This window comes from Pieris brassicae, chromosome 9 (genome assembly GCF_905147105.1).
Source record: "Pieris brassicae chromosome 9, ilPieBrab1.1, whole genome shotgun sequence".
NCBI classification, from domain to species: domain Eukaryota; kingdom Metazoa; phylum Arthropoda; class Insecta; order Lepidoptera; family Pieridae; genus Pieris; species Pieris brassicae.
In genome coordinates this window covers 5,513,436-5,531,545 of record NC_059673.1, presented here as the reverse complement: position 1 = coordinate 5,531,545, position 18,110 = coordinate 5,513,436, and the positions used below count along the sequence as shown (strand labels likewise).

General features: G+C 33.4%; 1 protein-coding gene across 7 annotated transcripts; it reads left to right on the top strand.

The window, feature by feature from the left end:
- The first annotated feature begins 3,615 nt into the window (after positions 1 to 3,615).
- LOC123714349 lies at positions 3,616 to 16,193 on the top strand. Of its 7 annotated transcripts, none has more exons than XM_045668574.1 (8): positions 3,616 to 3,679; positions 4,284 to 4,390; positions 8,859 to 8,968; positions 10,774 to 10,920; positions 12,083 to 12,302; positions 13,504 to 13,625; positions 14,029 to 14,233; positions 14,977 to 16,193. In XM_045668574.1, the coding sequence occupies exons 2-8, from the start codon at positions 4,313 to 4,315 to the stop codon at positions 15,169 to 15,171; spliced, it is 1,077 nt and encodes a 358-aa protein (XP_045524530.1). In that variant the 5' UTR covers positions 3,616 to 3,679; positions 4,284 to 4,312; the 3' UTR covers positions 15,172 to 16,193. The 7 variants fall into 7 exon arrangements, with proteins under 7 accessions (XP_045524530.1, XP_045524528.1, XP_045524526.1 ...); XM_045668572.1 differs by lacking the exon at positions 3,616 to 3,679 and adding an exon at positions 3,895 to 4,107; XM_045668570.1 differs by lacking the exon at positions 3,616 to 3,679 and having other exon boundaries at positions 4,124 to 4,390; positions 14,977 to 15,209; positions 15,244 to 16,193.
- Positions 16,194 to 18,110: the final 1,917 nt, after the last annotated feature.

Here is an 18,110-nt window from a genome sequence, read left to right as displayed (position 1 = left end):
GATTTCTTAATTATGATGCTGATGAGAATACACGGCAATTTACTTCGGTGGGTCGAATCCTACATTCGCAAAGTAAGACAAGCAGTTTCTCTAAAAAGCTGTCTGTTCCAAACATATTTACGATCGTTCCTTCTGGCGTCTTGCAAGGCTCACGTCGGACCACTTTTTTATCTCAGTATGTTAACGACAATTCCAATAGAGGATTACCAGTCCTAAACTGCAGTTTGACCTAAATGCACTAGTACTAGTACTGTGCTGTTAACCAACTTTCCTCAAATATTGAGTCTCGGTAAGGTTTGACCTTAAGGCCAGCTTCGCAGTGAACCACGTTGATGTTAGAATTGAGTAAATTAGTAAGTAGAGTAGAGTAAACATTGGTAAATGTCCACAGTATGGTAGAAAGCAATGCCTTCGGTAATTTCTTCCGTTTGCTCCAAAAACAAACACTGTTATAGGAAATTTTTAGTTTTTGAGCGCAGAGTTGTCTTGTATTGCCTTTCCCAATACGATGGGCAGTCTGTGCATCCACCACCAAATGCTGAATGTTACTATGACGGACGCCCAGTAGGGAATTATCCAAAGCAGGTGCGTTTTGGGAATCCTCTTTTTTCGGGAGTTTCACTCATCGTATGAATTGCGAGTACAATAAGATAAACCCATTGCATGACTTCACGGCGGTTTTCTACCCCGGTCGTGCCTGCACATTTGGCTGAAGCCTGAAAGCATCAGCCTGGCACTCCCACTAGGAACTGTTGACTGTAAGTAATAGATAAATCCTCTCTAAAACGTGTTACCCACACTCGCGATCTTGATATAAATATGGTTAATAACAACTCCTTTAATTTCAACATAGAAACAATAATACAAAAAGCTTTCGAACGCTAGCCTTTTTACAAAGAACACAATAGGCAATAAACCACTAAACATTCTGTAATTTGCATTTGTGCGCTAATTGTAAGACTTATCTGGAACTCCTATTAGGAATGTCCATTTGATGGAAGTCAAAAAACTCATTAATTATCTCAACGACGTTGAGGTCGTTTACATGGAGTTTACACTGTTTATCATCTTAATGATACTGTTACGAAGACGGGTCGACTGCATGTTTCTAGATTTTTCCACTACTTAGAGAACTTTTCAGCAGGCTGTAATATGATTTCTGACCGTTTCAGGAGAGGGTCAATCACATATTAGAAAATTGTAATTTCCATAATGTTACCCTAGTTTTCAGGAAGCTGAAACCTTTTTTCAGTCGGTTTCAGAACATGTGTAGTAGAGTGGTGCAGTTTTCAGGAGAACCGTTTTCAGGCCTAGGCATACCCCTTTGATGAAGGAATATTCTAGACCAAACTTTCTAGGTGTGAGACAAGGACGAAATGATACGAGAGAGAGAGAGAGAAGATCGGAACTTTCTCGAAACTACATTGAGCACTCTAGAACGCCGTACGACAAGGACGGAGCAACGTGGGAAAGAGACAAAGAGTGCGGACGTTCTAGAATTGCGCAATCGCTACTCAGTAGCAAGCCCGCCTAGAAAGTTCTCGAATATTGTTTAGAATTATTCCCAGGGATATATAAGCGAGCCGAAACGCGACTAGTCACTTAGTTTTGAATGCGATAACAAAAGAGAAACACCGAAGCGATAAAGTGCGAATACAAGTGACAAAGTACTGTGTAAAGTGTGCATAAGTGGAGTAATTAGTGATTGTTTTGTGTGTGTAATTAGTGCATCTCTGCGATTAAATTGTGCCATAAATTCCTCATTGATTTTTCAAGAAATAAACCCTTGAATAAATTCACGGCATTTTCCATCCGATCCCCTAGCTCGTAACAATACATTTAACTTATATTTCTTTCTAACCTCAGAGATTCTCTTCTTCCATTGAAATTAATATCTTGATGATGTATTTGTAACAGTTTCATTATTGTTGGAATTTCGTTCCGAACTATATAGAATTGCTTTACATTATTCCCGATCAACTGTAAATCGAAACTATCCAAGTTGAATTTCTTCTTCCTCCTCTTCTCATCATCATTCGATGTGCCCCCAGCGGTTAAACTTTCCAATATGGACCTTCGATATTTGAGGGTTCAGGGCTACCGGCGCTATGGGGAATGCAGCCCCTCCACCCTTGCGTACCAAATCTACCAAACTATCTCTATTACTATATCTACTAAACTATCCACGTGGTCTTGTCTGTTCTAGCACTAGAGTGTATATAGAAGCTCGGAGGCGCGGAGGACGAGCAGCCCTCATCCGCTGTAACAAAGCACAGGCAATATGCAAGCCGTAGCACAGGCATATGCTCTCCAATAATCAGTGTGAATGATGGAGCCTTCCTGGACATGTTTTTTTTATGAGTGGCACCAATATGTCCGCAGACCTTCCATTATCAGGATACACTTTAGGCCGCAGATTGGCATTACCATCTTCAATTATGCAAATCACCCAATGTCCTTCAATGTGTCTCCCGCGATTAAACTGTCTTTTTCCAAATTTTGATTCATCTATTTGAATCACTTTATTAAGTTCATAGTTCATACATAGCAATTGTGTCCCGGCCATAACTGAACCAGTCAGCCACAGTTCTTTCAGACACTACTAGGCCATCATCACAGGCTAGCTCCTTCCTTGTTTGGTGGTAAGATAGTCCCTCACTAAATGCATACATCATTTGAAATATTATTGTGAGGGACAAGTGTGCGTTTTCAAAGCAGGTCCTAGTAGCACGAGAGACTGCGTCTTGGTGCGGCAGTTGCTTAATTTTTTTTGCCCCTATTCTGCCCCTAACACGCTTAATAAACCCCTAAATCTAGGGGGAAATCCTCTGATCTGGCAACACTGAAACAAACGGTACGATTCTTATTTTTAATAATTTTATGGCCAGGTAACGAGTGTACATTTTTTACTCATCTATCGGTTATAAAAGATATGGGATAATATTCCGTATCGTACATTCTGCATAAAAATCGATTATTTAATTAATACATTTTTTAAATATTTTCCGATTATTTCCTAACTTTTGAACTTCAAAGTTTTAACTCATAAATAGGAAATCACTTTCACGCTCCAGAAACAGTTATTTAAAAAAAATATATATACTAACAGAACCAAATCTAATAAATAGATCGATACTTACAAATACTTGAGTACTCTATCTACAAAAAAATATGGGCATTTAAATCGATGGTCCATATTGGAAAGATTAGCAAGCTATAGTAGTACTTGGTAACACCTTTAAAGAAGTCACAATGAAGTATCAAAGAAAAATATAAAATAAACTATAAAGTATCTAAATCACTCATTCCAACTTATGGGTTAATTCTACTACGCCCTTTAAAATCAAAAATTGAGTTTGATTTACACCTTCCTTTATTTTACCATAAACATTGAGAACAATATTTCTCGTTTGAGATCGTGGGTTTTTCAACATTTTCACAAAAACAATATTTCAAGAAGATAATTATTACAAAATCTCAGCAGCAGTTGACAGATCTCATACTTTGATTTGACGGGAGACACTTGACATTGCCATATGAAAATCTTTGTTTTTAGAAATTTTATTTTTTCTTACGCCATGACTCATGGGATTCCTCATTCCTGTAGACCTATACATATCGAGTATGTTAACAGGCACACGATCACAATAAATAGGAAATAGTTATGGCGCTTTTTTAAGTAAGAATGATTTAAAATTTTGTTTCGAATCTGCGGTGCATTGTCGTAATTAGCAACACTGTACTTAATTTTTCCACTTATAGACTACATAAACTACATAGTTTTTTCCCAACCTTTTAAATACACGAAACTGGCATAAAGTTAAAACTATTGTCATTATATAAAAAAAACTACATAGTTACATACGGAGCAATCCAAACAAAGATAAATGAAATATTGCAAAATACTGTGGCTAAATATTTATCATAGAGTATAACCTATGTTTATTCCATTGATATTTGATACTCCTCATCTCTGATCTCAATCGTTTTTTAAATTGCAACTTTCAGCTCGATGTACATAAGAATTAGTAATGTAAATGTAGTATGTACTCTTATGCCCTTATGTCTCTATCTCACTGAACAGCGATATTGATTTTTAATTAATAGGTTTTATTTTGACTACCTATCTAGTAAATAATAAATGCTCACAATACAAATTTTAGCCGGCAAACGTTTTTCGTTAAACTAACATGATATTAAAACACTACTATTGTTATTGTATAATGTTTTTTTTATCTTGCTGTCAGAGGTCTAGTTTAAAGAAATAATTTTCATTATGCCAGGGGGAATAAAATGTGTGAACTGTATAACGATGGACAACGTTGAGGAAGGACAAGTGCCTAAAGAGTTTATTGAATATGATTTTGCAGAAGATGCCCTAGACTTTGAGGTCAGTGCTTTTAATGTAAATTGCCATTGTTTATTTTGAAGTTCTTAAGTTATCCCATGTACTACTTTACTTCGTTCGAATTTTAAAATATGATATTGCGATTTGCGACAAAAAGCTTGCAAGTTATGACACAAGGCATTAACATCCTTAAATAAATCAATGGTTATTAAACAAAGTTTTTAATAGTTAATGTTTCATTGACTATATTTTTTCACTGTTAATTGTTACTTGTATTTAATTTTCAAAAGTTATGCAATACTGAATCATATTTCTTCTTAGAGATTTATCTCACATTCACTTTAAAAACCTTCATATCCAACAAAGTATTAACACTACTGATAACAGCACTCCAAGATTGATACATATACCCAAAGTAAAATTCAACTGCTGGTAAGGATTTATTCATTATTCTTCATAATTTTTTGTATTCAATTTACATGATTACACTTACAACATTATATTATATTAATATGTGCATATGCACACTATCCCTTCATTTTGGGTGATATAATAGGCAAGGCAATCTTGTCTATAAAGAAATGTGATAGGCTCTGAATATATGAAACTATTTGAAAATAAACTTATGCATTTATAATAATAGACTACAATCTGTTATACTCTGTAATTATTTAATGCATTTGCAAAATATTTTTATTATTTATAATTTAAACTACAAATTTTGTTCTGGCTGGGAATAATTCACCACACTAAGAATACGAATGATTATTGGTGGCTGTGTCATAGACATATAGTAACTTGCTCAGGGATGCCCACTCTATGCATAATGCACACTGAATAATGTGGTAAAGACCAGACATAATATATTCAGTTTAACACTGACCTAATTCTCAAAAGTTGCATTGTTCATTATTTGCTTTGAAAGGAAATTATTTATAGGAATTAGTATTAATTAGTTGCTGTAATGGTAGAAAATAAAACTAACATTAATTTTTGAACATGATTTTCAAAATTTCTCCATTTAAACAAATTTAACAAGTTTTGACATTTAAACGCTTTTATCAGTCAAACAAAGTTCTTGCAACATCGACCACATATATCTCAGAATTAAAAAACGACTAAGTATTAGTTTGTTACCACAGTTATTATGTAAAGTGGTAGCCATGGTTATGAACATAGTATCTACAACTAAATTTCAAAGTATCATTAAAAATACAACAGTCCAATTTTATTTTTGCTCAGAAACATCACATGTTACAAGGTGGGTAATCAGATACTTATGAATATTTTATGTTACAGAAAAGATATGCACATGTGTGAAAATAACCTGAGAAATTAAGGTTATTTATTAGTTGTTAAAATATGCATTGGTCATAATTTCTTTTAACTGTTGAATTTATAACCCAGGAAGTCATTAGCACTCTTTAATATAATAGTTTTTAATATTGATTAATATGTTGATAAAATTGATGTGTATTGATCATTAAATAATTATTTTGTGTAGATCAATATGAAAAAAAGCCTTATGTTAAAAACTTGAATTATTCAGCTATTGAATAATCTATAATATGTATAATCTTGATTAAGCCTTTAATCTAAAGATATTAAAATAGTTTTTCTACAGATTAGTGAATGTTTATTATGTCTACTCCAGTTTTCACTGTTATATTCTCTCTTATCATGGGGTTGTAATAGATAGCAATCTTGCATTATTTTATATTTGTGTGTTATTCTAGTATTCTATTTGTGCGTTTTCTATCTTCATACAATAAAATCAAGGTAAATTAAACAAACTAATACACTCAATTATTTTGTTTTTTTTAGCTTCAATGTGTTTCGGATTAATGGTCTATGCCAATGCTCGGAAAAACAATAATAGTTTTACATTTGAGCCTGACGTGCTACTACGCATGCAAAGTAATTCAAGCTTAAGGATACTCTACTATTTTAAACCAAATATGTAGTAAACACGCAAATACTGTTATACGTTAATGCATAGAACAAACATTCTAATACTAAATGTTGAGGGTTACGGACGTAACTGGGGCGCGAGCACCCAATAGCACGATTGTACGGATATTTTCGTAAGCCAAAGATATAATTTGTGGGCAGTGCAATGCTTGGCCTCTTGCGATGACGAACGTCTAAATCGAATCACGATGGTCTGCTGTCGTAATTGTGGTGCGTTTTGTCGCCGTTTATTTTGCCGCCAAAACGATGTTAATGAAGAAATTCCGATTTCACCGGTAATTTGAGATGTTGTTAACAGCACTGTTACTGAAAGCTTCTGACACTCGACTAACTGTATGTATTTCTTTAACGATGTGGTGTTAATGTATTTTGGTTTTGTAGTGGTTACTAGCAATCTTTATTGTAATAACCTACATTTTATTCTTATATACAATTATGACCCCAGTTACCATGACGACCAAAAATACAGATAAAAAATAGTTTACATTTTTATTATACAATTTTATTACTTATAAATAAAATAGGAATAACAAATTGAAAAAAACTTGATTAATTCTGAGTACTTAGCAATGTTGCTAATTGTGGTAACTCTGTTTACAATAACATTCCTACGTGGCCTCGAAATTGAGTTTGACATAGAAGTCAGATCAACTACTTTCTGTAAATAAATCGAACCCGTAAAAATATTTTTAAGACTTTCGTTCCGCGGTTTAAGCGCAAAAGGCATTAGTGATATTTGTAGAGTATATTGTTATTATAATATTATAATTAAGAATAACTTTGATTCTCTTATCGCTTCAATACCTAACGTCTTGAAGGTTAAGTTTTTCTCACAGCTGACGTCATTTTGTTATGTACATTTTAATCGTTGGAATAAAATTTTAACACTGCTTCGATAAAATTATTCTAATATTAGAGAAAATAGTTTATTTATTATTTTCTTGTAATCATTAAGGTTGTTAAGAGAAGTTGTAACACCAAAGTATTGTTTTGCAGGGAATCAACTAAAATCAGGGTTCTCAGACAACCTCAGATTGCCTGCCATAGGCGGCAATCTTACTTGATATGATAAGAATATGTACTTAAATATTTATAACGATATTTCTATACAACATTTCTTGATTTTAGGTGAATATAAACATTTTACCTATGGATAACACAAAACATTAGTATGTAAAATATGTCTAGTATTTAATTAAGTTTAGTCAGGTACCACGCCTTACGGAGCGTTCACAGTCTGCTAAGATTGTCCCTGGCACAAATTAATTTCTTTGGTCTGATGACCTCATACTTAGGCATGAGGAGTGACTCAGTACCTATCGTTTTGATAACATGGTATGAATGATTAAGATGTTAATACCGTCATAGAAAATCCTTACATTCCACTACTCATAACTACAGTTAAAAAGTTTAATAATTTTTGTTCCAAAAACATTTCTTGCTACTAAAGAAAGTATACTATTTAATTTTTAAATGACTTATCGTGACTCATTTCAATAAAATATATAGGCGTAAACAACATTGAGAACGAATTGTCAGCTTCGAGTGTAGTAATAATTTTTGGACATCACACAGAAAAATAAAAGAAAACAACAGACGTCTCTTACAACACAACTTAAAAACTTACATACAAAGGTAAACAAAAGAGAATCGATAAAATGGTTACGTACATTTAACTCTTCGAGGTCTGGCACAAGCACGAAGCACGACTAAAGGCGTAAAGAGTATACCTGAATCCTTCTAATAGCGATAGCGATACCAATCCCGACGTTCTTGTATGCGTATTCGATATAGTTCTCTTAATAGCCGTAGGTCTGCTGACGCAGAATTGACATCACGCGAAATAAAAACTTCTTATTGAAATCTGGACCGCTGTCGCTAATAACTTTATATACCAAAAATCACATCCATCTAGCGCAAATACTTTCATTACGAATACGATATAGGTAGTTTCGCCGTCTTCTTGAGGAATTATATTTGAAAATAATTTAGTCCACACCTATGTAAATACGATAGATTATCTATTGATATATTTTACACCTATGGCCCAAGATATGGCCCGTTAGTTTATCATGAACGTGTGTGAGGTAATTACTAAAAAACTTTTTTGTCGACGTAGATATGCTGTAAGTTAAACATTTATACTAAATATCCGATCATTTTTTTCATTTATAAATTTCCTGTAAGTTTTGCGTATGTTAGCTTTTCCACGCCATGTTATAATTCTTATAAAATCAATGTATTGTGCAAATATACACAGTCATTAGTCAATATTTGTCACAATCTCTTACAGTATAGGGCGATCACTGTTTTGTTAAATCTGTTATAAATAGTCAGCGCTTTCGTTCCGATTTTGTTTAATTATTCTTTATTAAGACTTACCAGTATGGTGCTCAAATCTTGTCAGATCTATCAATTTTTTTTCCTCTATGGACATTATTGACAGCGTCCGAGATAAAATGCTGGCAATTATGTTCTTTCTTCTATAGAATCGAACCGCCTTCATCGTCAATTAATCGATTATTTAAAATTATTTCAGATTCAGTTGGCTGAAGCACGAGAAGTTAAGTTCAATCAAACGTTGATAGACCCTCTTTCAATTGGATCTCATATCGTGTGTACGGGGACGCCTTCAGAAGATTTACCATGGTGGGTAAGGCATATAAATATATCTTATTACTTCTATATTTCTGCATATGATTTCACTAACCGTTTCCTCCATCAGAACTGGATATTATATGTGGAAAGACTGACGAATGCAGGGTTTTTTTTTAAATAGTAATAAAATTTGTATTATGACTCATCATTTTTTATATCGTAATTATTATTGTCTTTTATTAACATAGCTTTTACACGAGTTACACAAAAAGTGTTTTCTTTAAATCGTAATTTTTTTTAGTTATTTCGAATTTAAAAAAAAAAGATTCGTAACGATATACTCATATTTTTTTCAAAAAATAAATATTTATCTCCACCCGTCGAATCCTCGTCAGGAAATAATATGCAGTATGTAATGAATGCTATGTATGAAAACATAGTATATCGTTAGCATTGCAGTTGCATTTGAGCCGTTAAAAATGGGCGTAATCGTTAGCAATACTTTACGATAGTTAAATTCCTTAATATCATATGTTGTATATAAATTATACAGACAATATGTATGTATATGTATATTTGATAAACGCGCCATATCCATATTACGAGCCCTTCCGTGTTGAGTTCAAATCTTATTATATCTTATAAACATTCTTTGACTTTGAATCAGACTTAGTACCTATATGATGCGAATATAGTAGATTCCTTTCTTTTGCTTGTCTAGTAGGTAAAATAACGATTTCCAAAACATTTCTGGGTTATAGAGGGTGACTGAGGCACAAAATCGTTATTTGTAAAGGTCACGCAACCAATAAACACCACGATATTGCTTCATAAAATCCTCCGATTCTACTTGCTGAAACTTACCTTAGCTTGTCGTTCCACAACTGAGCGTTTTCTAAAACAGTTTTTGCCACGCACCACCACTATGTGGAACCAGCTGCCCACTAAAGTATTTCCGAACCAATTCAACTTAGGGTCATTCAAGAAAAGAGCATACCAATTCTTAAAAGGCCGGCAACGCACTTGCGAGCCTCCTGGCAATGTGAGTGTCCATGGGCGGTCGATATCGCTTAACATTATGTGAGCCTCTTGACCGTTTGCCTCCTATTACATTAAAAAAACACCCTACTACTTATTATCGTAGATTTACGATGTACCTGTCACTACAACATGGTATAGTGGAAGAATGTTTTGATACTGATGTCATTTTTAGTAAATAATAGTTTAGTCTAAATTTGTTATATGTATTTGTAGCGACACAATCTCCAGCTAAAAATCAGTACGATGACGTCATATCCTGAATAGCTATCAAAGTATTTCTCGATGAGTATTAACGGCAGGCAACAAAGGCCTTAGTTCCCTATTCAGACCAGAGTAAGAAACCGCCTTCACCGGGGAAGGCGAGGTCCCTTACTTCGTTCTTTGCTCACTCTAGTAGGTTTCCGTCCTGTCCTGCTAGTGACCATCCCACGGCCCAAGACAAGGTCCAAGTCTCGCAGGAGACGCGCTTGTGATAATAATCCAAAAGCCTGTGTGGAGGCTCCTCTCTTTGATGCTTCAATGCACCATTCCTCCTCCACATATTATCCTCTAAATAACTTAACATATCAATAAAAATCACAAATTCGTATATGTATTAATAAGAAATGAGTCAAAGCACAAACATATCTACCTCGTGTAGGTTTTTCTATACACGCAAAATAATGAAATTTAAAACGAAGCTAACTACACTCATCTGTCCTTTTTCATCACAGTGTAATACAATTTAACAGAAAGGGGCAAGAGACTGGATAAATCTGTACAAAACTGTTTCAGTTTTTATATGGATACTATACGACTTCCCGTTTATTTTCCAGGTTTGCTATAAACATTGGTTGTGGAGATGCCGATTCGGGGCGTGGAGATATTGCCGTCCATTTCAATGTACGTTTACCCCAGTGTTATGTTGTTAGAAACACGAGGCGCCATGATAAATGGGGAGTTGAAGAGACTACAGCCTACAGGTATGAATAAATTTATATATTTTTAAAACCAAAATGGATTTACCGCCACTTAGTCGGGAATATGTGACAAGTCCTGGCTTCAATTTACGATATTAATTTAAAAAAAATATCTTTTGTCTTTTGTTAACAAAGCTTTTATACATTAAGAAAACACTTTTTAAACGGATTGAAGCTATGCATTTTTATTTTGGATAATATAATAATAATTTTGGATCCAAATTAGAACAATTAGAAAAAAGACAAACAATCCGCGAAAATAGAGGACACCGTGAGTAATTTTTGCAAAAACCCGTCATCTTTTAATGGATATCAACTCTGGGGAAATTAAATACATATAACACTACTTTCTCTACAGCTGTGATACTTTTGACATTCAACAATTTTCTCTTCAGTCACCGTGACCACGCTGTGAAGCACACGAAACGTCGGAAAAATTTAAATTTAAAATTATGTAAATAATTATAATAATAATGATAAGCTTCAATCCGTTTAAAAAGTGCTTGCTTAATAATATTTTTTACTTGTAGTTGTCTATGAGGTTGCATACAACCCTATATAGTTCTTAGCTTCAAATTGTATACGTTTTTGGGAATTAAGACATGTTGTTTATCTTCACGATGTTTGGCTTCATCACTGGAGCAAGTGCTAAGGATAATTGTATAATAAAAGACTCGAACGCACGACCTAAGAGTTGAAGTCGCACCCGTAAGCCAATAGGCCAACAACAAAATATGTTTATAAATAGTTACTTTGAGGAAAACTTTACCGAATTCCTTTAAACCAACTAAAAGTGACGAACTTCATAGAATTTATTTAAACCAAAATATAGTATTGAGCAGTGTTGGCCTAGTGGCTTAAACATGGGACTCTCATCCCTGAGGTCTTAGGTTCGATCCTGGCTGTGCACCAATGGATTTTCTTTCTATGTGCGCATTTAACATATGCTCGAACGGTGAAGGAAAACATCGTGAGGAAACCGGCTTGCTTTAGACCCAAAAAGTCGACGGCGTGCGTCAGGCACAGAAGGCTGATCACCTACTTGCCTATTCAATTCACAAACGATCATAAAACATACAGAAATCTGATGGCCACACCTAAAAGGTTGTAGCGCAATTGATATAAATACACACATAATTGTATATCACTCTTGTGTCTATTTCAGTAAATTCCCCTTCAAAATTGACACACTATTCACAGTAGAGGTGCTCGTAGATGAGAAAGAAACATTATGGGCGGTGAACGGCATCCATTACTGTAGCTATGCGCATCGAAATCCCAGTGCCCTGATTGCCAACTGGGTGCAAGTAACCGGCGTAAGAGATGCGACGTTGAATGTACTAAAGACTGAATTGTATCCGACGCTGGCACCGCCTTTATTTGAGGTATTAACATGTCTCTTTCTTTAAGCACGCTATAGATAGAGACAGAAAATATGTTTTTCTGATATACATATTTTATTGTACTGGCCGAAATAAAATAAAACAAACTTTTAAATTAAAACAGACGTTTACCTTATCGTCTATTATTTATCCCTATGTACTAAATATTATTGCTCCTTTTAACTTTTAAGAGTACTTTACTCATGTCTTCTCTGACATGTCTCTCTCCCTTTCTGTAAAATAAGGATTACGCTGTCATGAAAAGAGACAGTCGCAATTAACAATGCCTTCTATGACATAGACATGTAAAAGTGTCATGTAATACCAAAACCCAAACTGGGACATAAAATCCCAGGTTTAACCAATTTTTTAAAAACAAAATTTTCACGATTGAAATCTATACATTCACTAACAATCTTAAGCTTCTCTTCCGCTTAAACGTAAAGTTTGTTTCATTGAAATAAAAATGATTCAATTTTATTCATAAAAGTATGCAATAATTTCATCAATGTTTTGTTATGACGTGGTCACGTTAAACAATCGTCCCTAAACCGACTTTAAACTTTAAACCATTATCTTTTTATTTTCTTAATAATAAGGATGGTATTTTTAACTACGATACTGTACCATCGTATGGGACTAGCAGCAACACTGTAACCACAGCGATACCTCAACCTAGCTTCTACCTTAAGCTCATAAGTTTCCTGGGCACTTCAGAACGACGGATCGATCTCACTGCTCCGATGGTTTCTGTTCGTTGTAAAGCCACTCATTTAAAAATGTTAAATTACCTATACCTATGTATATGTATATACATAAAATGCATGTTGGCTTTAGCCAGTGGGTGGTTTGGAAACTTAGCTGCAAATTATTTATTTAATATTTGTTTTAGTATATTCTTCGCATATTAAATAATGAATACTTTTCAAGTCTCAAAAATCCGAAAAAGTTTATCATTGTGATTGTTTTTTTTAAATCTTATTATTTGCCGGTAATCACCATTATGTGAAGTATTTCCGAACCTACCCACTGGAGTATTTCCGAACCAATTCGACTAAGGGTCCTTCAAGAAAAGAGCGTACCAGGACTGCGTTAAAGAGCCCCTGGCACTGTCATATATATCTCAGTACACGACCTTATTATTGAAACCTTCGAAGTGAACTAGATCTTATTATTATCATTTTTTAATTTAATAACTTTTCAGGTACCACAGAGAGACTGTGTAAATGGGCCAATAAAGAATGGCGAACCCAGTTGGCATTCGAATATTATAGCGACTTTACCAATTGGAATACCTGAAGAACATCAACTAGTCATACATGGAAGGTAAGTTATTGTTAGAAGAACTGGCTTTTACCTCATTTCTTCTATATAAAGTTAGTACCGCTGTTACCATTATTTTAAATGTAAATATTATGTTAAATCAATAAATAAAACTAAAATATAAGCTTTTAGGTCTGGGCCTCAAATTTCTGTATCCTTTGTGAATTTTATTTATTTTTCTAATAGGCAAGTAGCTGATCATTTATAAGCCTTCTGTGCCTGACATACTTAGATTTTTGGGTTTAACTGAGTGTTAAATGCGCACATAAAAAGCCCATTGAAGCACAGCCGAGGATCGAACCTAAAAACCTGAGAGATAAGAGTTCCACGATGAAGCAAAAACTGCTCGTAAAGTAAAGTAAAATTTTCATTTTCGAATACACATTAAAGAATACATACGTTTCAGACTCCGTCCAATGCTTCACTCGTTCGTATTGGACCTAATGGACAATGCGCGTGAGTGGCCGCGTCCTAACATCCTCTTACACGTGAACCTGCGCGCGCACGTTGACTCGCAACTCGATCGACAATTGGTCGTTCTCAACGCTTGGCTCGGCGATTGGGGTGCTGAGAGACGACAACGGACCGCCAGACTTATACCTGGCTCTAAGGTAAATATCTATTAATCATATATATTACCTTTAGCCAGTTGGTGGTTTGGGAATGTAGCTGCAATTTTTTTTATTTGCAAGGAATAAATGAGGCTTAATTATTATTATTATATAATGAATACATTATCATTGTGTAGTTTTTTTAATCTTATTATTTGCTGATAATCACCACTATTTGGACACCAGCTACCCACTGGATCCTTCAAAAAATCGTACCAATAGTATTGTCTTTTGTTAACATGGCTTTTACACATTAAGAAAACTCTTTTTAAATGGATTGAAGGTATATATTATTATTATAAACTTATAATTATTTACATAATTTTCACGGTGACTGAATTGCAGAAATTCTGCAAAAACCCGTCATCTTTTAGTCGATACCAACTCCGGGGAAATAAATACAGATAATACAACTTTCTCTACAGCTGTGATACTCTTGACATTCAACACCTTTTGTCTTCAGTCACCGTGACCACGCACGTTGTAAAGCACGCGAAACGTCGAAAACGTTGAAATTATGTACATAATTATAAGTTTATAATAATAATACATAGCTTCAATCCGTTTAAAAAGTGTTTTCTTAGAGCGTACCAATTCCTAATGACCGGCAACGTGTTGGCAAGTTCTCTGACATTGACAGTGTACAATATAATTTAACATCTGTTGATCCTTCCACCCGTTTTGGGTTAAATCCCTTTAAACCCTAGCTTTTAATTATAATTAAACTTAATATTTTATTTCAGTCAACCGTTCGCATAGTGAGGGGCTCGAGTGAGTGGATGGTATATGCGAATGATCTACTTATTGGGGAATTCGAGTACCGCGCATCTCCTGTTGGCGTGACAGCTATGCGTCTACGTGGCGATCTATATCCGGAACAAATTTACATAGCACCGTCAAGTAGCTCACCTGTTTACGAAAAACCGACCTCAATATAATCAAAAATTGACAGTTATTAAGTGATCTATGCAATATATGAGAATACGGCAAAAGTATTTCAATTTTTAAATAACGGATGGAAAACTAGGACATGAAAATGTAATGTATAATTCATGGAAGACAATCTCGAATAAATTATGCTTTTAAAAATAATATCTGTATTTTGACATTATATATTAATGAAATTGTAAATATGAAGAATCAATTATTATGAGATATTTATATTGTAAGCGTAAGGCAAGACTTAAGTGTGCACTTATATTATTATTAGATGCTAATTGTGATAAACTTTTAATATTTCAAAAAAATCTCTTACCTAAATCTTTGATTTTCTGCTATGTATCTAAATAAACTATGAAAAAGTAGCAAAATAATCACTCACTCAATCACTTTTTTGTATTTCGTTTATATAAGTTGTTCTAGTGTATCGGAATTAGCAATGATAAACATTTTTATGACTTTATTTTGTTGCTATTAAGCGTGTATACAATGTTATATATTCAGCGTTATGTACACATTTCATATATTTTTAGCATTTGTTAGGACGTAAGTTATAAAATTAACGACTATATTTAAGCATTTACTGTTTTTGGTTAATTTGTAATAACCGATGAATTGTGATATTTATGGATTTTATTTATCGACGTTGAATTTGTTATGTGTTGAACACACAAATTCTAATATAAATATGTTCCAAAGTTTATCAATGAGTTTGACGTATTTTACTGATTTTTTGCCGTACTAATTATTAAGTGTTCTCATTGAGTTTTTGTAAGACAACAAAGTGTCGAAAATATAAATTAAATATCCCGTGCAAGATTATGTATTTACAAATTATTACTATGAAAATAATGATATATTGACATCACGTTTTAATTATATGTGCCATAAAAGTTATGTACAAATCACACAATATTAAGATTTAAAATCGACTGTATTTGGAGTGGTTACCATTTTATTGCGATGTTACAATTATATTATGAATATATCTCGTTCACTCTAATAAAGATTTATAAACGAAGCACAATGTTTGTTTCCGCCTTACATAACATACTTAGAAAATTCCAAAGCAAAGCTTTGACCAATATAGCAATACTAAATACTAGCAATGACTCGCGGTTTCACTCGCGTAGATACCGATCTCGTTGTAATGGAAAGTCAGTAAAGTCTGAATATAGATTTATTTCTGAATATATACCTAGTCTTGCCAAAAAAACTGAAATAAAGAATAACATTTCTATTGCAAATAACATTTATTACTTTTACAGCGTATTAATTTAATACATAAATATAAAACAATAAAAATATAAACAGCTTATTCGAAGTGGTCTCTATGGGATGCAATACAGATCAATACAAGTACGCACTCTTTCCATGGGATAATTCTACACTGCCAATCGTACGGATTGTGTTAGGGACTCCAAATTATCATGGCGTTTAGAGCAAGCCGTAAACTCGACAACATAAATCATAATTGAGCTTTACGACCCGGCGCTGAGTCTTACTGGAAGGACCATTTTTGGTTATTAAACATGGTGTTGTTAAGCTTAAGGCTTCACTACCTTCTCAAGAATTGTATCTTCCTTAGAGCTTTGAGCATAAATACGGTACGGATATTGTTTGTTAAAATGTTGGTCAGTGGTAAAAAAAATCTCATCCGTAAACAAAAATTTTCTGTGACCTCCCTGCGTACCGTTTTGGTAGTTGTTTCGGTTTTGAAACCCTATTCTTTTTTTCTTCAAGTCCTAAGTCATCTTTTAAAATACGCGACATGGTTTTAGGTGTTATCTTCATCTCCCGAGATAAAATATTATGCTTCCGGAAAGGATTTCTTCTAATTATTTCCCTTACTGCTTTTTTGATTATTAATTATTACATTTAAAAAAAGTTTTTTTTGAAAATGTAATATAGTCTATGTCAGTAATATTAGTATGCATTAGTATATTAGTAAGGATAAACCTAATATGCCTAATAGAATAAGCGTTCTATGTACGTTTAGTATTCTTCAGGTATACAATATACATTTTTCCAAACATATTAAATATTCTATGAAATAGGAAGAACACAATTTTAGTGCAGAATTGGTGAAAGATTAGAAAATAATGTTTAATTTTTAGATCTGGTTCCTGATAAATAGATTCTAGACATAAGATTAAACCTCAAAAATCTTGGATCTTGGAACGGTAAACAGTGCCTATTAATTAATTAATTAAGCTTTTGATAAATCAGAGGTTCGTACGTTTGCAAATCATATATACAAACTCTTTCTTTATATAAAAATGTACATTTTTTCTCCCACTGTTAACTATTAATATTCAAATATCGACTGTCGAAGCATTATGTCATTAATGTTTGAGTTAGTGTCATTAATGATTGTAATAAACACGTGGGTTTTTAATCAGATATGTTCAGATAGTTATGATTGAAAACTACAATGCAATGTGGTGTAATTATTTTTTATTCAAGTAGATCAACAATGGATAAATAAAGTATGTAATTATGTTTTGATGGTTTATAATATAATATAATATTACTAGCTGACCTGGCAAATGTTGTTTTGACATGTAAATAATTTCTAGAGAATTCCTAGTGTAGAATAAAAAAAATGGTTATAGAACAGTATAAATTTAGGATTGTATTGTTTAAAGGCACAAATTAAAAAAAAAACCAAAAAGTTTTTTTTTGGGTTGGACACCCCATATCACTTGGGGGTTTGAAAAAATAGATAGTAGGCGATTCTCAGAGATACTGAATATGCATAAAAAAATCATAATAATCGGTCGAGCCGTTTCGGAGGAGTATGGGAACGAACATTGTGACACGATAATTTTATATATATATAGAGATAATTGACGAAATACTATAATAAATAATTTATTAAATCATAATAGTAATAGGTAGGAAGGTTGAAATATTTATCGTCTGCATCTTGTTGGTA